Source organism: Salmo salar, chromosome 24 (genome assembly GCF_965601325.2).
Source record: "Salmo salar chromosome 24, fSalSal1, whole genome shotgun sequence".
NCBI lineage: Eukaryota > Metazoa > Chordata > Actinopteri > Salmoniformes > Salmonidae > Salmo > Salmo salar.
In genome coordinates, this window is record NC_138314.1 from 35,075,480 (window position 1) to 35,100,575 (window position 25,096).

Sequence of the window (25,096 nt, forward strand, 5' to 3'; positions counted from 1 at the left end):
CATACACACTTTTACACTCATCATTTGCTGCTGCTACTCTGTTCTTTATTTTACTCTTATAATTATCTATCCTGATGCCTAGTCCCTTTACCCTGCCTTCATGTGCATACATGTTACGTCCTGACCAGTATAAGGGGTTATTTGTTATTGTAGTTTGGTCAGGGCGTGGCAGGGGTGTGTTTGTTTTGTGTTATCGGGGTTTTTGGGTATGGTTCTATGTTTTTGTATTTCTATGTTTTTTCTATGTTGTGTATTTCTTTGTGTTGGCCTGGTATGGCTCTCAATCAGGAACAGCTGTACATCGTTGTTGCTGATTGGGAGCCATACTTAGGTAGCCATTTTTCCACCTGTCTTTTGTGGGAAGTTGTTTTTGCACTGCTATGGTTAGCCTGCAATACTGTTTAGCTGTCGTTCGTGTTTTTTCGTTTTCTTGTTTTGTGTAATGTTCTAAAAAAAGTATTATGAGCATTCACGTACCCGCTGCATTTTGGTCTACTCAATACGACGGCCGTGACAGAACTTCCCACCACAAACGGACCAAGCAGCGGGGTAAGGAACTGGAAAGGAGCTATCCGGAGTCGTGGACTTGGGAGGAGATCCTAGCCGGAGAGGGACCATGGAGGAAGGCTGGAGAGGACCGGGAGTGTTATGCTGGAACACGGCTGGCATGGAAGCCTGAGAGGCAGCCCCAAAATATTTTTTGGGGGGGCACATGGGTAGTTTGGCTGGGCCAGGGTTGAGCCCTAAGCCAACTCCCCGTGCTTACCGGAGGCAGCGTGGTACTGGTCAGGCCCCGTGCTATGGGGTGATGCACACGGCGTCGAGGACGAGCATCCACAGGCCGGTGTTCTCGGTGCCAGCGTCCCGCATTTGCCGGGGGGAAGCGGGCACCCAGCCAGTACGGGTGGTGCCAGTCCTGCGCTCGAGACCGCCAGTGCGCCTCCACGGCCCAGTGTATCCTGTTCCCACTCCCCGCACTAGCCCTGAGGTGCGTGTCTCCAGTCTGGCGCCTCCAAAGCCAGCACCACGCACCATGCCTCCAGTGTGTCAGCCCAGTCCAGTACGTCCTGTTCCTGCTCCTCGCACTAGCCTTGGGGTGCGTGTCACCAGTCTGGTACCTCCAGTACCAGCCCCACGCACCAGGCCTCCAGTGCGTCAGCCCAGTCCAGTTCGTCCTGCTCCTGCTCCTCTCACTAGCCCTGTGGTGCGTGAAAATAGTCTGGCGCCTCCTAAGCCAGCCCCACGCATCAGGCCTTCAGTGCGCTGCTCCAGTCCAGAGCTTCCAACGACAGTATCCCGTCCAGAGCTTCCGACGACAGTACCCCGTCCAGAGCTTCCGACGACATTACCCCGTCCAGAGCTTCCGGCGACAGTGCCCCGTCTAGAGCTTCCGGCAACAGTGCCCCGTCTAGGGCTTCCGGCGACAGTGCCCCATTAGAGCTTCCGGCGACAGTGCCCCGTCTAGAGCTTCCGGCGACAGTGCCCCGTCTAGAGCTTCCGGCGACAGTTCCCCGTCCAGTGCGTCCAGCGACGTCCTACAGTCCAGAGCCTGCAAAGACGACCCACAGCCCGGAGCCGGCAGAGACGGCCCACAGTCCGGAGCCGGCAGAGACGGCCCACAGTCCGGAGCCGGCAGAGACAGCCCACAGTCCGGAGCCGGCAGAGACGGCCCACAGTCCGGAGCCGACAGAGACGGCCCACAGTCCGGAGCCGACGTAGACGGCCCACAGTCCGGAGCCGGCGCAGCCAGAGTCGCCCTTCAGTCCGGAACCGGCGCAGCCAGAGTCGCGCTTCAGCTCGAGGTCTCCAGCGACGCGCATCAGCCCGAGGTCTCCAGCGATGCGCATCAGCCCGAGGTCTCCAGCGACGCACCTTAGCCCTGAGCCTTCAGCGGGGGTGGACAGTTAGGTTGGGGACTAAGGCCAGAGCCTGAGCCACCTCCGTGGTAGGAGGATTGGGGAGGGTGGATGTTGCACTAGAACAGTCGGTGACGGTGGCCACCCTCCCTTCCCTCCCCTGTAGTTTTGGGATTTTTTGTTGTGGGTTATTGTTTTGTTAGTTTTTTGTTTCAGGTGCATCCGGGGTCTGCACCTTTGGGGGGGGGGGGGGGGGGTACTGTCACGTCCTGACCAGTATAAGGGGTTATTTGTTATTGTAGTTTGGTCAGGGCGTGTCACGGGTGTGTTTGTTTTGTGTTATCGGGGTTTTTGGGTATGGTTCAATGTTTTTGTATTTCTATGTTTTTTCTATGTTGTGTATTTCTTTGTGTTGGCCTGGTATGGCTCTCAATCAGGAACAGCTGTACATCGTTGTTGCTGATTGGGAGCCATACTTAGGTAGCCCTTTTTCCACCTGTCTTTTGTGGGAAGTTGTTTTTGCACTGCTATGGTTAGCCTGCAATACTGTTTAGCTGTCGTTCGTGTTTTTTCATTTTCTTGTTTTGAGTAATGTTCTAATAAAAGTATTATGAGCATTCACGTACACACTGCATTTTGGTCTACTCAATACGACGGCCGTGACAGTACAGCTGAAGTCTGAAGTTTACATACACCTTAGCCAAATACATTTAAACTCAGTTTTTCACAATTTCTGATATTTAATCCAAGGAAAAATTTCCTGACTTAGGTCAGTTAGGATCACCACTTTATTTTTAGAATGTGAAATGTCAGAATAATAGTAGAGAGAATTATTTATTTCAGCTTTAATTTCTTTCATCACATCCCCAGTGGGTCAGAAGTTTACATACACTGAATTAGTATTTGGTAGCATTGCCTTTAAATTGTTTAACTTGGGTAAAATGTTTCGGGTAGCCTTCCACAAGCTTCCCACAATAAGTTGGGTGAATTTTGGCCCATTCCTCCTGACAGAGCTCGTGTAACTGAGTCAGGTTGCTAGGCCTCCTTGTTCGCACACACTTTTTCAGTTCTGCCCACAAATGTTCTATGGGATTGAGGTCAGGGCTTTGTGATGGCCACTCCAATACCTTGACTTTGTTGTCCTTAAGCCATTTCGCCATAACTTTGGAAGTATGCTTGGGGTCATTGTCCATTCGGAGACCCATTTGCGACCAAGCTTTAACTTCCTGACTGATGCCTTGAGATGTTGCTTCAATATATCCACGTAATTTTCCTTTCTTATGAAGCCATCTATTTTGTGAAGTGCACCAGTCCCTCCTGCAGCAAAGCACCCCCACAACATGATGCTGCCACCCCCATGCTTCACGGTTGGGATGGTGTTCTTCGGCTTGCAAGCCTCCTCCTTTTTCCTCTAAACATAACGATGGTAATTATGGCCAAACAGTTCTATTTTTGTTTCATCAGACCAGAGGACATATCTCCAAAAACTATGATCTTTGTCCCCATGTGCAGTTGCAAACCGTAGTCTGGCTTTTTTATGGCGGTTTTGGAGCAGTGGCTTCTTCCTTGCTGAGCGGCCTTCCAGGTTATGTCGATATTGGACTCGTTTTACTGTGGAAATAGATAATTTTGTACCTGTTTCTTCCAGCATCTTCACAAGGTCCTTTCCTGTTGTTCTAGGATTGATTTGCACTTTTTGCACCAAAGTATGTTCATCTCTAGGAGACAGAATGCGTCTCCTTCCTGAGCGGTATGACGGCTGCATGGTCCCATGGTGTTTATTCTTGCGAATTATTGTTTGTACAGATGAACGTGGTACCTCCAGGCATTTGGAAATTGCTCCCAAGGATGAACCTTGACTGATTTCTTTTGATTTTCTCATGATGTCAAGCAAAGAGGCACTGAGTTTGAAGGTAGGCCTTGAAATACATCCACAGGTACACCTCCAATTGACTCAAATTATGTCAATTAGCCTCTCAGAAGCTTCTAAAGCCATGACATAATTTTCTGGAATTTTCCAAGCTGTTTAAAGGCACAGTCAACTCAGTTTATGTAAACGTCTGGTCGACTGGAATTGTGATACAGTAAATTATAAGTGAAATAATTTGCCTGTAAATAATTGTTGGAAAAATAACTTGTGTCATGCACAAAGTAGATGTCCTAACCGACTTGCCAAAACTATAGTTTGTTAACAATACATTTGTGGAGTGGTTGAAAAACGAGTTTTAATGACTCCAACCTAAGTGTATGTAAACTTCCGACTTCAACTGTATCTACCTCAAGTACCTCATACCTCTTCACATTGATCTGTTTTTTGTACTCCTTGTATTTAGGTCCATTCTTGTGTATTTTATTTTATTCCTCTTACTCAGCATGGAAAAGTTTGTAAGCAAGCATTTCACTATAAAGTCTACACCAGTTGTATTCGGCGCAAGTGATAAATACAATTTGATTTGAATAACAGATTCATACATGGAAAAAAGATGGGTGTCGTAGAGAAAAACAGAGAACACCATCATATTCTTGAGAGTCTCATCTTTCCATCGAGGGTTCATATTAGTTTGTACAGTTCAGATGTTTTTTGGAGAAGACCAATTTTTGGGATGTGTCCTGGTCTGACAAACAGTGCTGTAGCTCTGCCACCTTCCACAGACATATTTTGATGGGGATTGTTTTATTATGCTAATTAGATTAGTAAATAAGTGGGGAGGAAATGGTTGGTAATGGTTTAATGAACAGTTTGTATACGTTACATTGACATTTTAGTCATTGAGCAGATGCTCTTATCAAAAGCAACTTAAAGGAGCAATAAGGGTTACGTGCTTTGCTCAAGGACACGTTAACAGATTTTTCACCTAGTCGGCTCAGGGATTTGAACAAGCAACCTTTCCGTTACTTGCCAAACACTCTTAACTGCTAGGCTACCTGCCACCCCAATTAGGGGGAACCCTTGACCCCAAACAAATAGCCCTGTATAAATAAGCTAAGACTTGATATACACTGAGTGTACAAAATATTAGGAACACCTTCCTGATATTGAGTTGCACCCCCTTTTTCCCTCAGAACAGCCTCAATTCGATGGGGCATGGACTCTACCAGGTGTCGAAGGTGTTCCACAGGAACGCTGGGGTCATGCACGCCTGGTGCTTTTGATGAGGAGCCATTGTGTCATTCTGTAGCAGAAGTGGTATAAACTCTTTGGCGTGTGTTTGGTGGGTAATTAGGGGAGGGGTGGAGGAAAGAGCGGTTGGATTTAGGGCTATAGGGGAAGATAAAATGTGTAAGGCAGCCCCACTTCTGTTCATTAAATCAGTCTACAGGATAGCTTGCAACTGATATGTATAGGCCATGCTAGTAAATCCAGCCACGCGTCGACTATGTGCTCTGTGTGCATAGAAGAATTGGGTTCTGGGATTTAGAGAGTTTGAGGTGAGAAACAGGGGTGGAGGAAGCTGGGGTGGGGGGAGAGATGACTGAACCGGGAGGCAGTTAACCTGGAGCGCCTGGTAGTGATTCTTGCATCCACGTTGAAAAGTATTTTCCCGTTGAAGAGCCAGTGGAACCGTTTTCAAGTCATGGCTTTGGTGTGGCTCAAGAAGCCCGCGGTTATACGACTCTCTGAGTGAGCCTCCGCCAGACAGATGTGGAACAGAACCCAAGAGAGATACAAAAGAGGAAGAAAAATAGAGGAAGAGACAGATGTAGAGAGATTTAGAGCAAATTAAAGAGGCACCAGGAGATAGTCAGGCACAGAAGGAGAGGGAGGAAGGGATACTGGCTAGGATGCCACTGGGGACACCAGTTAGTACTGACATATTTTGATCTATGACTCAATAGGGGACTTAGTTTTTACCAAATGCTGCTGATTATTTCTCCAGACATATTCTGCTCAAAGGGAAGGGGATGTGAAAAGCCTGCTTTGCATCGAATCAAAGTTTATTGGTCGTGTACACAGTTTGGCAGATGTTATAGCAGGTGCCGTGAAGTGCCTATGTTTCTAGCTGCAACAATGCAGCAATATCTAGCAATACAATAACAATACACTCCTAATCCAAAAGTTAATCCAAAAAGAACAAGAAATGAAGACATCAGAACGAGGTTGGTGGCACGTTAATGTTGGTGTCACCTTAACTGGGGAGGACTAAGTGGAATGGTAGCAAATACATCACGGTTTCCATGTGTTTGATGCCATTCCATTTGCTCCATTCCAGCCATTATTATGAGCTGTCCTGCCCTCAGCATCCTCCACTGCAGCAATATCAGAACAAACAATGTCAGCAGAGGTGTGAAACCCATAGGGGGCACAGGGGCATGTGTCAACATATTTGTCCTGTTTAAAAAATATATATACACCAAGTGTACAAAACATTAAGGACACCATGACATAGATTGACCAGGTGAATCCAGGTGAATGCTATGATCCCTTATTGATGTCACTTGTAAAATCCACTTCAATCAGTGTAGATAAAGGGGAGGAGGCAGGTTAAAGAAGGATTTTTAAGCTTTGAGCCAGTTGAGACATGGGTTGTGTATGTGTGCCATTCAGAGGGTGAATGGGCAAGAAACAATATTTAAGTGCCTTTGAACACGGTATGGCAGTGGGTGCCAGGCACACCGGTTTGTGTGAAGAACTGCAACGCTGCTGGGTTTTTCACACTCAACAGTTTCCCGTGTGTATCGAAAATGGTCCACCACCCAAAGGACATCCAGACAACTTGACATAACTGGGAAGTATTGGAGTCAACATGGGCCAGCATCCCTGTGTAACGCTTTTGATACCTTGTAGAGTCCATGCCCCGACAAATTGAGGCTGTTCTGAGGGCAAAAGAAGGGGTTCCTTGGCTGAGATGGGAGAACCTGCCATAAGAACAACAGTCTCTACAGCACTTCACCAATCTGGGCTTTATGGGAGAGAGGCCAGAAGGAAGGCACTCCTGAGAAAAATGCAACACTTTGGCCTGAATGAAAAGCGCTATGTCTGGAGTAAACCAGGCACATTTCATCACCCGTCTAACACCATGAGTACCGTAAAGCATGGTGTTGGCAACATCATGCTATGGGGATGCTTTTGAGCAGCAGGGACTGGGAGACTGGTAAGAAAAGAGGGAACAATTAATGGAGCCAAATACAGGCAAATCCTTGATGAGAACCTGATTCAGAGTGCAAACGACCTGAGACTGGGGCGAAGATTTATGTTCCAACAGGACAATGACCCCAAGCATACAGCCAAAGCAATGCTGGAATGGCTTCAGAACAAGAATGTGGAAGTCCTTGAGTGGCCCAGCCAAAACCCAGACTTGAATCCCATTGAAAATCTCCCCATCTAATTTAACAGAGTTTGAGAAAAGCTGTGAGGAATAATGGGAGGAAATCCCCAAATCCAGATGTGCAAAACTGATACAGACATACCCAAGATGACTCAAAGCTGTAATTGCCGCCAAAGGTGCTTTGACAAAGTATTGACTCAGGGGTGTGAATACCTATGTAAATGAGATATTTCTGTATTTCATTTTCAATACATTTGCAAAAATGTCTAAAAACATGTTTTCACTTTGTCATTATAGGGTATTGTTTTCAGATGGATAAGAAAACATCTATTTAGTATATTTTGAATTCAGGCTGTAACACAACAAAATGTGGAATAAGTCAAAGTGCATGACACAAATAATTTTTCCAACAATTGTTTACAGACAGATTATTTCACTTATAATTCACTGTATCACAATTTCAGAGGGTCAGAAGTTTACATACACTAAGTTGACTGTGCCTTTAAACAACTTGGAAAATTCCAGAAAATGATGTCATGTGTTTAGAAGCTTCCGATAGGCTAATTGACATAATTTGAGTCAATTGGAGGTGTGGATGTATTTCAAGGCCTACCTTCAAACTCAGTGCCTCTATGCTTGACATCATGGGAAAATCTAAATAAATCAGTCAAGGTATGGTTCATCTTTGGGAGCAATTTCCAAATGCCTGAAGGTACCAAGTTCATCTGTACATACAATAATACGCAAGAATAAACACCATGGGACCACGTGTAACCGATGTGAAATGGCTAGTTAGTTAGCGGTGGTGCGCGCTAATAGCGTTTCAATCGGGTGACGTCACTCACTCTTGAGACCTGAAGTAGTTGTTCCACTTGCTCTGCAAAGGCTGTGGCTTTTGTAGAGCGATGGGTAACGATCCTTCGTGGGAGGCAGTTGTTGATGTGTGCAGAGGGTCCCTGGTTCGAGCCCAGGTAGGGGCGAGGAGAGGGACGGAAGCTATACTGTTACATTGATGCTGTTGACCCGGATCATTGGTTGCTGCGGAAAAGGAGGAGGTCAAAATGGGGGTGAGTGTGAAATGGCTAGTTAGTTAGCGGTGGTGCGCGCTAATAGCGTTTCAATCGGGTGACGTCACTCGCTCTGAGACTTGAAGTAGTTGTTCCCCTTGCTCTGCAAGGGCTTCGGCTTTTGTGGAGCGATGGGTAACGATGCTTCGTGGGAGGCAGTTGTTGGTGTGTGCAAAGGGTCCCTGGTTCGAGCCCAGGTAGGGGCAAGGAGAGAGACGGAAGCTATACTGTTACACACGCAGCCGTCATACCACTCAGGAAGGAGTCGCGTTCTGTCTCCTAGAGATTAACATACTTTGGTACAAAAAGTGCAAATCAATCCCAGAACAACAGCAAAGGACCTTGTGAAGATGCTGGAGGAAACAGGTACAAAATTATCTATATCCACAGTAAAACGAGTCCTATATCGACATAACCTGAAAGGCCGCTCAGCAAGGAAGAAGCCACTGCTCCAAAACCGCCATAAAAAAGCCAGACTACGGTTTGCAACTGCACATGGGGACAAAGATCATAGTTTTTGAAGAAATGTCCTCTGGTCTGATGAAACCCCAAAAAACTGTTTGGCCATAATTACCATCGTTATGTTTGGAGGAAAAAGGGGGAGGCTTGCAAGCCGAAGAACACCATCCCAACCGTGAAGCACGGGGGTGGCAGCATTATGTTGTGGGAGTGCTTTGCTGCAGGAGGGACTGGTGCACTTCACAAAATAGATGGCATCATGAGAAAGGAAAATGATGTGGATATATTGAAGCAACATCTCAAGACAACAGTCAGGAAGTTAAAGCTTGGTCGCAAATGGACAATGACCCCAAGCATACTTCCGAAGTTGTGGCGAAATGGCTTAAGGACAACACAGTCAAGGTATTGGAGTGGTCATCATAAAGCCCTGACCTTAATCCCATAGAACATTTGTGGGCAGAACTGAAAAAGTGTGTGTGAGCAAGGAGGCCAAGCAACCTGATTCAGTTACACCAGCTCTGTCAGGAGGAATTGGCCAAAATTCACCCAACTTATTGTGGGAAGCTTGTAGAAGGCTACCCAAAACGTTTTACCCAAGTTAAACAATTTAAAGGCAATGCTAACAAATACTAATTGAGTGTATGTAAACTTCTGACCCACTGGGAATGTGATGAAAGAAATAAAAGCTGAAATAAATAATTCTCTGTACTATTATTCTGACATTTCACATTCTTAAAATAAAGTGGTCATCCTAACTGACCTAAGACATGGAAGGTGTACGTCAACTTCAGACTTCAACTGTACCTTTGGCTATGTAGTGTATCTAAGAAGAGGCTGATGTGTGGTGACCATTGACTGCTCTGTCTGGCCCAGGGTGCTGTATTTCCTGGGACTCTTGTCAAAGCTTTATTGATTGGGGCTACACCAGTGGTGAGGGGGTCATGAGCCAAGTGCATCCATCATGTCTCGTCATGGGCTTAGAGAGATGTGTGTAGGCAACCACTAGGTGGAATCCCCACAAAGCACCACTCTCATGAAGACTTAACAGAGGTCAGGGAGATTGTGGGAACTCCCATGGAGTGACTAATAGCACCTACTTCTCTGAACTGAAGGGTGGCATGACTAATAGCACCTACTTCTCTGAACTGAAGGGTGGCATGACTAATAGCACCTACTTCTCTGAACTGAATGGTGGCATGACTAATAGCACCTACTTCTCTGAACTGAAGGGTGGCATGACTAATAGCACCTACCTCTCTGAACTGAAGTCCTTATTAGGAGGGAGGCCGGGAAGAAGGGAGGGAGAGAGGGAGGGAGGGAGGGAATAGTTGTCACCTTTTTTTGTAAACTGATGAATGGAAGACTTTGTTTCCTGCCCTGGTGGGATGCCCAACAATATTTTTACACAAATCAGCTGGGCTGGATGAAAGATAAACATTTAATCTCGGGGGTTAATGAGTAATAAACTAGCATTTGATAACTGCTGAGCTGGCTGTGGTATACAGTTTGGTAACTGCCAGAGCTGTCAGTGGTATACAGTTTGGTAACTGCCAGAGCTGTCAGTGGTATACAGTTTGGTAACTGCCAGAGCTGTCAGTGGTATACAGTTTGGTAACTGCCAGAGCTGTCAGTGGTATAGAGTTTGGTAACTGCCAGAGCTGTCAGTGGTATACAGTTTGGTAACTGCCAGAGCTGTCAGTGGTATACAGTTTGGTAACTGCCAGAGCTGTCAGTGGTATACAGTTTGGTAACTGCCAGAGCTGTCAGTGGTATACAGTTTGGTAACTGCCAGAGCTGTCGGTGGTATACAGTTTGTTAACTGCCAGAGCTGGCGGCGGTATACAGTTTGGTAACTGCCAGAGCTGTCAGTGGTATACAGTTTGGTAACTGCCGAGCTGGCTGTGGTATACAGTTTGGTAATTGCCAGAGCTGTCAGTGGTATACAGTTTGTTAACTGACAGAGCTGGCGGTGGTATACAGTTTGGTAACTGCCAGAGCTGGCGGTGGTATACAGTTTGTTAACTGCCAGAGCTGGCGGCGGTATACAGTTTGGTAACTGCCAGATTGGCTGTGGTATACAGTTTGGTAACTGCCAGAGCTGTCAGTGGTATACAGTTTGGTAACTGCCAGAGCTGTCAGTGGTATACAGTTTGGTAACTGCCAGAGCTGACGGTGGTATACAGTTTGTTAACTGCCAGAGCTGGCGGCGGTATACAGTTTGGTAACTGCCAGAGCTGTCAGTGGTATACAGTTTGGTAACTGCCAGAGCTGGCGGTGGTATACAGTTTGGTAACTGCCAGAGCTGGCGGTGGTATACAGTTTGGTAACTGCCAGAGCTGTCAGTGGTATACAGTTTGGTAACTGCCAGAGCTGGCGGTAGTATACAGTTTTTTAACTGCCAGAGCTGGCGGTGGTATACAGTTTGGTAACTGCCAGAGCTGGCTGTGGTATACAGTTTGGTAACTGCCAGAGCTGTCAGTGGTATACAGTTTGGTAACTGCCAGAGCTGGCTGTGGTATACAGTTTGGTAACTACCAGAACTGGCGGTGGTACTGTATACAGTTTTGTGAAAACCAAATCTGGTGGTGCCACACGGTTTGGTAACTGCCAGAGCTGGCGGTGGTATACAGTTTGGCAACTGCCAGAGCTGGCTGTGGAATGCAGTTTGGTAACTGCCAGAGCTTCAGGTGGTATACAGTTTGGTGAAAGCCAGAGCAGCAGGTGGTATACACTTTGGTAAAAGCCAGAGCTGGCGGTGGTATACAGTTTGGTGAAAGCCAGAGCTGGCGGTGTTATACAGTTTGGTGAAAGCCAGAGCTGGCGGTGGTATACAGTTTGGTGAAAGCCAGAGCTGGCGGTGTTATACAGTTTGGTGAAAGACAGAGCTGACGGTGTTATACAGTTTGGTGAAAGCCAGAGCTGCAGGTGTTATACAGTTTGGTGAAAGCCTGGCGGTGTTATACAGTTTGGTGAAAGCCAGAGCTGGCGGTGTTATACAGTTTGGTGAAAGCCAAAGCTGGCGGTGTTATACAGTTTGGTGAAAGACAGAGCTAACGGTGTTATACAGTTTGGTGAAAGCCAGAGCTGCAGGTGTTATACAGTTTGTGAAAGCCAGAGCTGCAGGTGTTATAGAGTTTGGTGAAAGCCAGCTGCTGGTGATTTGCTCCAGAGGCGGGAGACTGGCTGGTGCCCCAAAGTGGAATCTAATCAGGACTAGAGGCCCCATTTGATGATAGAGCTTACTGGACCCAACAGAAAGGGGAGAGTGTGTGTGTGTGTGTGTGTGTGAGCGCATGTGTGTGTGTGTTTCTGTGCATGTGTTTTATAACACACAAACACCATAAATTATTCAGATAATAAGCCTACAGTATATAGTGTGACCCAATTGTGTAACAAGCAATATGTTACCTACTGTAAGACCCAGATTGTGCTAATGTCACGCCCTGACCTTAGAGATCCTTTTATGTCTCTATTTTGGTTGGTCAGGGCGTGAGTTGGGGTGGGCATTCTATGTCCTTTTTTCTATGTTTGGTATTTCTTTGTTTCGGCCGGGTATGGCTCTCAATCAGGGACAGCTGTATATCGTTGTTGCTGATTGGGAGCCATACTTAGGCAGCCTGTTTTCCTTTGGGTTTTGTGGGTGGTTAATTTCTGTTTAGTGTTTTGCACCTGACAGAACTGTTTGGCTGTTGGTTTGTTGTTTTTTTGTCTAAAGTGTTCTATCTTTAATAAATTCATGATGAGCACTAACCACGCTGCGCCTTGGTCTACTCTCTTCAACGACGGCCGTTACAGCTAAGGAATCTTTGGTGACAGTCAGTTTCACGCTGGTACACCCCTACCACAAGACACTATACACATAAGCTTATACAGTAAAGTCCATTTAAACTGCCCCCCATTCCCCTACTCAACCACTAGTGCCAGGAACATGGCAAATTGCTCAGCAAATTATTGCAAGGGATAGAGCCATGCCACAATGGGAAAGAGGTTTTGTGACAGTCTGATGTTCTCATAGCTATATTAACATTGTTCAACTCCAAGCCACAGTCATTATGGTTTTTAAAAACTGGTTTATAGGCAATGTTGAGAGGTGCATTTTTCAGAGATCCTTTAATACTTTTTTGCTTGCCAACCAACCACTTGCAAAGCCACAATTCTTGTGGACCAACTTTATTCTGGTAGACTTGAATGTCCTCGAACGTCAATCATTAATACGTATGCATAAACCCATTACTGACTCAAAACATTACCAGACGTGTCAGTCTGCTTTTTGAAAGCGGTCCTTTCTGAACTCACACCAGTAATTAATACAACATTGTTCAGTATTCTACCCTGTTGTTCTGATGCCTTATTGAATCTTAACACATTCTACGTCTTCTCTTGTCTTTCACAGAAACTGAACTTGGTGATCAGAACCGGGTGTTTGCCAGCCGTGGCTCCAACGTCACTCTACCATGCCGGCTCCACCGCCAGCATGGGATGTCCTTCGGCAGCGTGGGCATGAGAATCAAGTGGACCAAGCTGTCTGCAGACGAGTCTCTGGAGGAGGATGTGCTAGTGTCCATGGGCTTCCACAAAAAGAGCTACGGCAGCTTCCAGGGTCGCGTCCACCTGCTGGAGGCCGACGATGACGACGCCTCGCTGGTCCTTAGTGACGTGTCCCTAGATGACGTGGGAAAGTTCCGTTGTGAGGTCATTGACGGCATTGATGATGTCATCCATGAGGTTACCTTGGAGGTGCAAGGTAGTGTAGGCTACAGCGATGGTAAATCCTTCTCTCTTTACTTCTGCCCCCGGCTCTGCGATGGGCGTCATCTCATCGCATCATCCCACATTTCCTCATCACCCCGCACCATTTTATCTTGTCTTCTTTGTCTTTATGTTGTGGTTATACTTTACCCTGTAAATAGAGAGGAGTTTTTCAAGACCAAGTAGCCTGACCTGCAGGGGGGAAAAGTATTTAGCATTTTAGCAGGCGCTCTTATCCAGAGTGACTTACAGGAGCAATTAGGGTGAAGTGCCTTGCGCAAGTGCACATCGGTATATATATATTTTTACCTAGTCGACTCTGGGATTTGAACCAGCGACCTTTCGGTTACTGACCCAATGCTCTTAAGCCGCCCTAGTCCTACCCAAGAACTACTGGTGGAAATTAATGGTTTCAAGACCAGAGCCAATAAATCTTTTTCACAGACTGGCTGTTCCCTTATTTTCAACACCTCACAACCACATTATTGATTTCTTTGCAGAAAGACAAAAGACGAAAGAGCTGACATGTTTTGTTCATTTATTCAGATTTTGTGCTGAATACATTCACGCAGTCTAACACTGCAGTAAACTAAAACACATTTTCCATCTGAACTAATACCACTCCACATTTATCCAGACATCCTCCTTACTTATACCATTTGTATAATGATGAAATGAGTCCTGTTCTTCCTTTTAATATGTGGCACAAATACAACCACATGGCAAATCACCTATCGGTAAAACTGAGTCAGCCTAAATGCATTTCAATACTATTATATGGTCCTTGTTCCTATTTGGGCCAAGAACGCCTGAGCAGATTTTGCTCTTGGGTAAGAAAAGGGATCTTTAACAGAGAGAAGATAGTTTGCTAGCCATAATGAAAATATGCTGGTACAACTAGCCATTGTTAACATTGGAACAAAATAGTCCAATAAAAAGCCTTAATGTTGGTTGTGAGTTTTCTTCAAAGTACCGGTAATCAAATCAAAATGTTATTCTGTTTGCGGCTCTACACATCTGACAGTCCAGCACTCGGGTACTTAGGCTACCATGGGATGCAGGGTTTTGTAACAGATGTAACTACAGATGCTGATATAGCAATGCCAGGATAATCTAGTGTCTTACAGGGATGGTTCCTGCTTTATCGGCTCCTAATAATTTCTTAACGATTCCCAAAGGGTAAAGAGAGAAGTGGTTGATTTATCTTGGGATAAACAGGCAGTGGTCAAATGTCACCCTCTCTGTTAGCTACAGTAGCAGTGAAACAAAGCAAAGATGGGGGTTAAATGCAGATGTCTTACTCAGGCTGTTTACGATTGAAAGAAATTAACAGGTGGCTCTCCCTTAGGCATCAATACAATAGCATCTGGGTGTGGTCTACTTAGTTCATTGACTGTTCATGAACCAGAAAAAATGAGGGAGTGGAATGTCTCGCTTCCTCTTACATCTCTGACACAAAGTACATTAATGAAGGCTGAAGAAGTAATGTTGAGGTCAAATTCTGTGCTCTCCAAGAACATGTCAACAATCACTAGAGCCTGATGATAACCACCTTCCCCTCAGGGTTTTCACATTTATAAGGGATTACATTTGGGTGGAGGCCGGACAAATAAAATACTTAACAGGACAATAGAGGAGTGGATCAGCAAAGTCTGAGTCAAAGGAATTAATTCCATTACAAAACCATCACACTCAAGGTGCTGTTTTATAGCTGTTAACTACATAACTGAACCACCCAATGATTGACACCAGAAGTTCCATTTGTACTTTGTATTATAGTGCATTCAGGTTGTTCTGGCCTAACATACTTACATACATACATACATACATACATACATACATACATACATACATACATACATACATACATACATAGATCATAATGTGAGCCAGTTTGCTACAGCAGGAAAATAATCCTGCAGCAACAGGAAATGTGAATTATTATGTGTATTTTAATTAATGGACATTTTTGTAGGAGTTGACACATTTTTCATAAGGATATATCAAGTCTGAAATTTCTAAGTAGAAATTACAAACTTCAGAAGCCTTTTAAACCTCAAATCCACTACACGTTTTAGATTTCCTGCATTGCAGGAAATATCTCAAGCCACAGGGAGATCAAATTAAGGTCATGCATCTGTAGCTTGGCAGTTGCAGCCTAATTAAAACATGAACAGCTTGTTTGGTAAAAGAGCAGAGTTCACACCTAGCTTGCGTGAGATGAATCTCCCTTCCCTGCTGAGGGGCAGACAGTCACGAAGTTAGGCAGTTAGCGAAGTCTGGAGATTCTCTGTCTCTCTGGAGACGGCTGCTCTTCTAACACTCACCAGGAGCCGCAAGACCAAGAAGAGTAATGGCTTACACTCACTAACATATACTATCAGATCGTATGTCAGAAACCCCCATTCCCTCATGACTGGTCCGGTCCAGACCCAGGACCACACATTCTTCATCCCACTGGATGTCTGGGTCTGTAAACCGACAGTAGGACAAGTGTGTAAAACATAAATCCAAAATCCTCTGTTCCATACACTTCCTGAAACTGGAATTACAAACACGGTGTCACTGGTTTAAAAGGAAGAATGATCTGTATTCATCATATTCCTCACCTCAGTATGTTATGATGTTTTATGTGTATCTGTATGTTTTCATTTACGGTATATTTCTGTCTACTGTATGTACAGTTGAAGTCGGAAGTTTATATACACTTAGGTTGGAGTCATTAAAACTCATTTTTCAACCACTCCACACATTTACTGTTAACAAACTATAGTTTTGGCAAGTCGGTTAGGACATCTACTTTGTGCATTACACAAGTAATTTTTTCAGCAATTGTTTACAGACAGATTATTTCACTTATAATTCACTGTATCACAATTCCAGTGGGTCAGAAGTTTACATACACTAAGTTGACTGTGCCTTTAAACAGCTTGTTAAATTCCAGAAAACGATATCATGGCTTTAGAAGCTTCTGATAGGCTAATCAACATAATTTGTGTCAATTGGAGGTGTACCTGTGGATTTATTTCAAGGCCTACTTTCAAACTCAGTGCATCTTCACTTGACATCATGGGAAAATGAAAAGAAATCAGTCTGGTTCATCCTTGGGAGCAATTTCCAAACGCCTGAAGGTAGAAATTAATCTGTACAAACAATAGTACGCAAGTATAAACACCATGGGACCACGCAGCCATCATACCGCTTAGGAAGGAGACACGTTCTGTCTCCTAGAAATGAACGTACTTTGTTGCGAAAATAGCGAATCAATCCCAGAACAACAGCAAAGGACCTTGTGATGATGCTGGAGGAAACAGGTACAAAAGTATCTATATCCACAGTCAAACGAGTCCTGTATCGACATAACCTGAAAGGCCGCTCAGCAAGGAAGAACCCACTGCTTCAAAACCACCATAAAAAAGCCAGACTACGGTTTGCAACTGCACATGGGGAAAAAGATTGTACTTTTTGTAGAAATGTCCTCTGGTCGGATGAAACAAAAATAGAACTGTTTGGCCATAATGACCATCGTTATGTTTGGAGGAAAAAGGGGGAGGATTGCAAGCTGAAGAACACCATCCCAATTGTGAAGCACGGTGGTGGCAGCATCATGTTTTGGGGGTGCTTTGCTGCAGGAGGGACTGGTGCACTTCACAAAATGGATGGCATCATGAGGAAAAAATTAAGTGGATATATTGAAGCAACATCTCAAGACATCAGTCAGGAAGTTAAAGCTTGGTCGCAAATGGATCTTCCAAATGGACAATGACCCCAAGCATACTTCCAAAGTTGTGGCGAAATGGCTTAAGGACAACAAAGTCAATGTATTAGAGTGGCTATCACAAAGCCCTGACCTCAAACCTATAGAAAATTTGTGGGCAGAACTGAAAAAGCGTGTGCGAACATGGAGGACTACAAACCTGACTCATTTACACCAGCTCTGTCAGGAGGAATGGACCAAAATTCACATAACTTATTGTGGGAAACTTGTGGAAGGCTATCCGAAACGTTTGACCCAAGTTAAACAATTTAAAGGCAATGCTACCAAATACTAATTGAGTGTATGTAAACTTCTGACCCACTGGGAATGTGATGAATGAAATAAAAGCTGAAATAAATAATTTTCTCTACTATGGTCCTGACATTTCACATTCTTAAAATAAAGTGTTGATCCTAACTGACCTAAGACAGGGAATTTTTACTGGGATTAAATGTCAGGAATTGTGAAAAACTGAGTTTAAATGTATTTGGCTAAGGTGTATGTAAACTTCCGACTTCGACTGTATAAAGCATGGGTAACTATGCAATGGGTTTCTTCTATCCACTGTGGTGATTACATTGAAGGATACATTAAAAATAGTACATGTCTTAAAAGGATAAAAAAATATTTTCCAACTTGTTAAAAGAGAACAATTAATCTTACATTATACAATGGGGGGTCTAATCCTGGATGCTGATTGGTTAAAACCGCGTTCTAACCAGTGTCTATTCGTCAAGTTACCGCCCGGCTAAAGCTGTGACGTTAAAATGCCTATTTACTGTTCCATCTGACTGCGCAATCTACTGTTTCATCAGCCCAATCAGGCAATTTATGAAGTTAATCTCCACTGTAAAGGGCACTTAGAAATTATTTCCCATTTCTTTTAGACTAGCATTTGGTTTTCAACAGCGGAGATTTGTATAAACCTTACTGTCTGTCTCTCTCCAAAATTTGCAACATTGTTTCAATACTGAAATTCGGACGAGACATACAGGCTGGCAGCTTTTTTCAGCCAGTCGAAATCATGAATCAGCATTATTTTTATGGATATATACAAAGAAATGTCAATATAAAAACACAAAACACAGCTAGTTTGCTGTCATTCAAGTTTCAGTTTGAAGTGATTGTCTTCGCTGTGTAGTTGGCTAGCTTCTCTGGTGAGAAAGCAAATGTTCTATGCCAGGCGATATCGTGCATCATTAGCTCATTGTTATGGATACATCCCCCAAAAAATCACTAGAAAACAGCTTAAACAAACGCAAATGCACCTACTTTGCAGTTATTCTGGCTGGACTGTTTGTCATGACTGTGTTAGTCGAAGTTGGCTAGCTGGCAAGCATGGGATAAGAACGTTAACAGCCATCATGACAACGGAACATTTAGAACGACTGGGTCACGTCCATAGATTAAGAAAAAAAATACTTAACGACTGGGTCGCGTCTCTGGCAATTGAATCGATAGAACAAACAAATAAATTCATCAAAATAAAGTTTTTAATGAAATTCTATCAATAATTATTTGAATATCTTGTTAACCCGTTGTATAAACGTGATAATGCCCTCGAAGCCAGTTGTTTGGAGGATATATTGGCACAGTTTGCCGAGCCCTCAACGAAACAACCCCCATGTCAATATATCCTCCAAACACGGCTTCGAGAGCATTTTCACTTAACCCCAGCTCCTTTCTCATTCCCAGGTGTGGTGTTCCCTTACTCCCCACGTCTGGGCCGATACAACCTCAACTTCCACGATGCCGAGCAGGCTTGCCTGGACCAGGACTCTGTGGTAGCCTCGTTCGACCAGCTCTACGAGGCCTGGAGGAGTGGCATGGACTGGTGCAACGCCGGCTGGCTGAACGACGGGTCCGTGCAGTACCCCATCACCAAACCTAGAGGGCCCTGTGGAGGTGCCAACGCCAGGGCGGGCCTGAGGAACTACGGCCAGCGTGAAAAGTCCAAGAGCCACTACGATGTCTTCTGCTTCACCTCTGGCCTCAAGGGTGAGTTGGTGTTTCCTTCGTGTGGTTGTTTTCCAGTTGATCATTGCAAATGCAGTGTGTTATGTATCATTGAGACACAATTATTCAAGTAGCAGAAATAGATGGACATACATTGCAGTAGGGCAGAGTTCATCAACATAGCTAATAGACCTTTTTGTAAAGTGAGGCAGAATACCCCCAACCCAAATCCTCTGTTGACTTTTGGCCGACCTCAGGTCGTCTCTACTGGCTGGTGCAACCCGACAAGCTGACGTTCGCAGAGGCTGTTCAGGCGTGCCAGGATGATGGGGCTGAGATTGCCAATGTGGCCCAGATGTACGCTGCCTGGAAGCTGAACGGTTATGACCGCTGCGACTCTGGCTGGCTGGCTGACGGCAGCGTCCGCTACCCCATCTCCAATCCCCGCAGCAACTGCAGCCCAACAGAGGCGGCCGTGCGCTTTGTGGGATTCCCTGACAAGAAGCAAAAGCTCTTTGGTGTCTACTGCTTCAAGGGCCAGCAGTGAAGAGGGAATGCCAGGACTTAGCCCTGTGCACAAAACCAACTTAACCACCAAAGAAAAAATGACAACAATAACACCAATACATGTCGGGAATTAATTCGCATGAACTAGCATGAGCTCATTTCCTTACAAAAACTGTGCTAACTTTTTTTATTCTTACAAACTATGAATATTGTAAAAACAAATTTTCATACTGCAATGACCTAAATAGATTTTGGAAGCTGAAACAAGAGTTGTTCCTCGTCATGTAATAACACAGCACCGTGGTTGAAATTGTGACAGAGACAAGGCTAGGATGAGTTACATCATCCTCGTTTATTTTGTCCTCCACAAATTGAGTGTGTGAAGAAATAATGATTGGAGCATTTATGCTCTATTTGGCCAGGGAATGCTTTTGAAGTTTCAAAAAATGGAGAAAAAAAATGTCTGTGACAAAATGCATCAGGTCTAACTAACATGCATATCAAGCAGCTTATGGGCTAAATTTCATTAACATAGTAACCACAGTTTGACTGTGGAAGTTCTGTTTTCAGTAACACTTTCACAGTAATGCTACCACAAACTACGACAGACAAATAACAACAACAACAAAATCACATTTTTATCCCCATCTCAAGTGAATCTTCATCTAGCATTTCACAAAGGAGATTCAAGTCAGCAAGCTAACTTTCCTGTATGTCCTGAAACGGTGAACTACACCCATAGAAAAAATGGTTCCAAAAGGGTTCTTTGGCTGTCCCCATAGGAGAACCCTTTTTGCTTCCAGGTAGAACTATTTTGTGTTCCATGTAGAAGTCTCTGGGGAAACGGTTCTATATGGAAACCAATAGGGTTCTACCTGGAACCAAAACGGGATCTTCAAAGTGTTCTCCTATGGGACAGCCGAAGAACCGATTTAGGTTCTAGATAGCACCTTTTTTTCTAAGAGTGTAGGATATTGTTTCAAAAAGTTTCAGAAAAGTTTGTCTGCTAACTCATTGTCCCTTCTCTTTGCAAGTGTTACTTTAATAATGCATGTCTCTCTTCAACATCTAAATACTTCCCCCTCTTACTAAGAATCCTCCGGGGTGCTTTTCAACTTTATGAACTGTGATCCAATCTTTTAACATTTCTGTTTCAAGCATAACATGAATGTATGTGTCCCGTACTGTCACTCCTCTTTATAGATAGTTTAGATCAATAGATAATCAAAAGTCATACTGAGCAATTATTTTAACTAATATAACCCGTTTTGTTATTTTTTACAAAGTGTTTGTATTGCCTTTTTCTTATGTTTTTTATGTCACTATGTGTGGCATATTGCTTTGTCAAATTGTTTTTAATAGTTTTTTTTGTAACTCTTAATATGTACTCCCCACACTTGCCCCTCACCCAAACCTTACTTAGTGTACAGTATTATATTGGACAAAATTCTCAGATTGAAATCGCTACAATTCCTAGGTATAATTTCAGCTAAATGTCAGTGAAGGAAAAATCTCAACGTACTATAGTGTTGATTGTACGGCATCACATAAGAGGCATCCGCTTTGAGAGTTTCCAATTGGATTTTTTTTTAAAACAACATTGAGCAGTTTTTGTTTTCAAATCAATGAAACGCAGGGTCTGACTTAAATCCTGACTCGAAGAAGTTGGTCCAGTCCAGACTCGAAGAGCAAAAAATCACAAAGTATTCGCTACCAGTTTTAACTCACACTTGAGATTAGCCTCTTGTGAAGTTAATTCTGGAATGATAATATCCAAGGGCAGTAACCAGAATTATTTTATATGCAATGCATATAAAGTGGTAAATAAAGAGAGTGACTAGAAATACCACGTGACTTCTATGTCTCCATATTATGTAAAATGTTTTACAGTGTTCCCTCAGCATTACAACACTAAAATGGACCCATTGGACATGCAGGAGGTTGACAACTGAGATGTGTGTTGACTATAGCCATAACCACTAGCCTAGTGGAGACAATATTGGTCAGTAAAACTGAATATACAAATGATGGAGGTGATCTTTCTTTTCTTTTTGTGTTGCATTTAGGCTTACCTTTCTCTCGCTCTCCTAGATGGCATTGACACAGGTAGCATGTGGTTATTTGATTGAACCTGGTTTACTAACTGCAGTCACATAAAAAAGAAACAGACTTTTCTAAAGCATGATACACATAATTGGCGTTTTTCACATTTGTGTTACCTTTGTATGCACACATCCCTTGGTGCAGGTGTTTTTTGTTTTCTAATGCCATTTACCTTTTTGAACAAAAGACCAAACTGAAAATAAAGACTTGGTAATAAACTTTTGACACTGTGACTTTTTCCCCTCCATTAAATGGTAGTTCTGTGTATTTCTGTTGTCGTTGGATCTGGACCAACATAAATGGATTATGGTTCTACTTTCTATAAATGCTGAGGTTGCCCTTGGTGCAGTAGAGGGCTGCTGGCAGGAGCAAAGGAGTTGGCAAATGAAGGGCACTCTCCTGTCTCCATGTTCAGTGTACAATAGAGTTTTATATTGAAGGTAAATTGCCTGCATAAAAGCTTTAATATTGCATGTGTATCAAACACTAGGATATAAATGTAGGGATTGATATAAACAAAGGCTCCACTTGCACTGCAAAGTCCCATTCAGAAACCAATTACAAATCAATATTTTGTGATATGAAAATGTGCAACCATGGTATAGATTTAATAATAGCCTATAAAGTGTGGAGGTGGTTTGTGTGTGTCATAAGACACTCAAGACCAGGCCTATAGGTAACCTGTCTAAATGACTATCGCCCGTAGCACTCACATCTGTAACCATGAAATGCTTTCAAAGGCTGGTCATGGCTCACATAAGCACCATCATCCCAGACACCCTGGACTCACTCCAATTCGCACACCGCCCCGACAGATAACGCAAGCTCTATTGCACTCCACACTGCCCTTTCTGGACAAAAGGAACACCTACATGAGAATGCTGTTCATTGGCTACAGCTCAGCATTCAACAACATAGTGCCCTCCAAGCTCATCACTAAGCTAAGGACCCTGGGATAAAACACCTCCCTTTGCAACTGGATCTTGGACTTCCTGACTGGCCGACCCCAGGTGGTGATGGTAGGCAACATCACCTTTGCCATGCTGACCCTCATAAAGGGGGCCCCTCAGGGCTGCATGCGTAGTCCCCTCCTGTACTCCCTGTTCATCCATGACTGCGTGGAAGCGCACGAGTCCAACTCCGTCATTAAGTTTGCCGATGACATGACGTTGATAGGCCTGATCGCCAACGTCGATGAGACAACCTACAGGGAGGAGGTCAGAGACCTGGCAGTGTGGTGCCAGGGCCACAACCACTCCCTCAACGTCAGCAAGACAAATGAGCTGATCGTGGACTACAGGAAACGGAGGGCCGAGCACACCCCCATCCACGTCGACGGGGCTGTAGTGGAGCAGGTCGAGAGATTCATGTTCCTCGGTGTCCACATAGCTAAGGAATTATCATGGTCCACACACACCAACACAGTCGTAAAGAGGGCACGACAACGCCTCTCCCCACTCAGGAAGCTGAAAAGATTTGACTTGGGTCCTCAGATCTTCAAAAAGTTCTACAGCTGCACCATTGAGAGCCTCTTTACTGGCTGCATCACCGTTTTGTATGGCAACTGCTTGGCATTCTACCGCTAGGCGCTACAGAGGGTAGTCCATATGAGCTCCCTGCCATCTAGGACCTCTATACTGGTCGGTGTCAGAGGAAGGCCCTAAAAATTGTCAAAGACTCCAGCCACCCAAGTCATAGACTGTTCTCTCTGCTACCACACGGCAAGCGGTACCAATGCACCAAGTCTGGAACCAACAGGACCCTAAACAGCTTCTACCCCCAAGCTATAAGACTGTAGATAGTTAACCTATAGCTACCTGGACTATCTGCATGGATCCTTTTTTGCACTAACTATTTAAACTCATCACATATGCTGCTGTTACTGTTTATTATCTATCCTGTTGACTCACATCAATTCAGTACTGGTACCCAGTGTATATAGCGACGTTATTGTTACTCATTGTGTATTTATTATGTTTCTATTTTCTATTAGTTATATATATTCTCTTTGCGTTGTTGGGATGGGCCTTTAACTAAGCATTTCATTGTTAGTCCACACCTGATGTTTAAGCATGTGGCAAATAACATTTGATTTGATATATAGAAAATAAGTGTATTTCCCCTTAATCTTCCCTGGCTGTTTATTCTTGTCTATAGGAGACCTACCGGCTGTTTATACTTCTCTATGGGAGACCTGACAGCTGTTAATACAGTACTTCTCTATGGGAGATCTGCCAGCTGTTGATACTTCTCCATGGGAGAGCTGCCAGCTGTGATTCAACTGACTATTATTTAAGAAGTGAGAGAGCAGCAGGACAGAGACAGACAACTTCTACCTCCTTTGCTTTGGTATGCTAAGTGTTGCCTAGCCAACCAAGTAGATTACAGGGAGCTGTCTCTCCAAGTGGTTCTATTTGTGGTATATTTCAGCGGGGAAACATTTACTGTGTTAGCAGAAGGAAACGCCAGACAAATGTAAGGGTGTTGTTTGACTAGCCCAAGAACCCATTGACATGCCACTTCCAAAGGTTGTGTTAGAGACTCCTTCAAGACTGCTTCAAAATACACTGCTGCACACGCCAGGGAGATGGCAGGGAATATCACTAAAGCCACAAAAAACTATGGCGGAGAGGTGAAGAGCAATGCTGTTTTATTATACAAAGCAAAGCACCAGAGTATACACACAACGTGGGGGCTTGTTAAATGTCTGTGCGTATGTGTGCATGCGCATGCGCTTGCGCATGCATGTGTGTGTGTGCGTCAGGGCTAAATCCTCTCCATGTTTCATGCTTGTCACTGATATCCAGATTATGTTACACGGCTGAGGAAATGCCAAAGTAATGAATAAACAATGGACATGGAGCATTAGACTCTTTTCTAAAGAGGGAAGAAAGCCTCCGATATCCCAGAGAAACCAGCCGAGAGAGTGTTCTTTTCCTGAGCTTATTAACGGGATGTCTGTTTCATGAAGGAAGATTGAAGGGTTTCTCTCCGTGGGACATCCAGCCAGAGGCCTGTAATGCTAATGACAGCTAGAGCAGCAATGTTCACCATAAGAACTGTACACAAACCTCAATCAATACAAAGATTGCATTCATCTACTCACTGTTATTGTATGTAATAATGGTGAATTGGTAATGGTGTTTCACACCATTGCATCATCGTAGAGCAGGGCTCCCCAACTGGAGGCCCGTGGATAGTTTTATTTGGACCTCCAAGTTTTCTGAGGATTGTTTTGGTTTTTTTAGGACTATTTTAAAATGTATTTTTTAGATGGTTTTATTTTTCATTGTTGGACATAAAATACCGTAAAAACACCAGGAAATCAGGTTTGGAATTATTATGTTTTTGGGCAAATGTTTGAGCTTCTTGCAG

General features: G+C 44.1%; 1 protein-coding gene across 3 annotated transcripts in view; it reads left to right on the top strand.

Moving 5' to 3' along the window:
* LOC106585764 (hyaluronan and proteoglycan link protein 1) overlaps window positions 1-21,939 on the top strand; it is a 75,237-nt gene extending 53,298 nt beyond the window's left edge. For 2 of the 3 annotated variants that reach the window (XM_082968681.1, XM_014172350.3), the window contains 3 exons: window positions 13,043-13,414; window positions 18,851-19,153; window positions 19,369-21,939. In XM_082968681.1, the coding sequence (XP_082824807.1) occupies window positions 13,043-13,414; window positions 18,851-19,153; window positions 19,369-19,658 (965 nt within the window). In that variant the 3' untranslated portion in view covers window positions 19,659-21,939. The remainder of the gene's footprint in view (window positions 1-13,042; window positions 13,415-18,850; window positions 19,154-19,368) is intronic. The other variant, XM_014172352.3, reaches the window with a different exon arrangement.
* The last annotated feature ends 3,157 nt before the right edge of the window (window positions 21,940-25,096 follow it).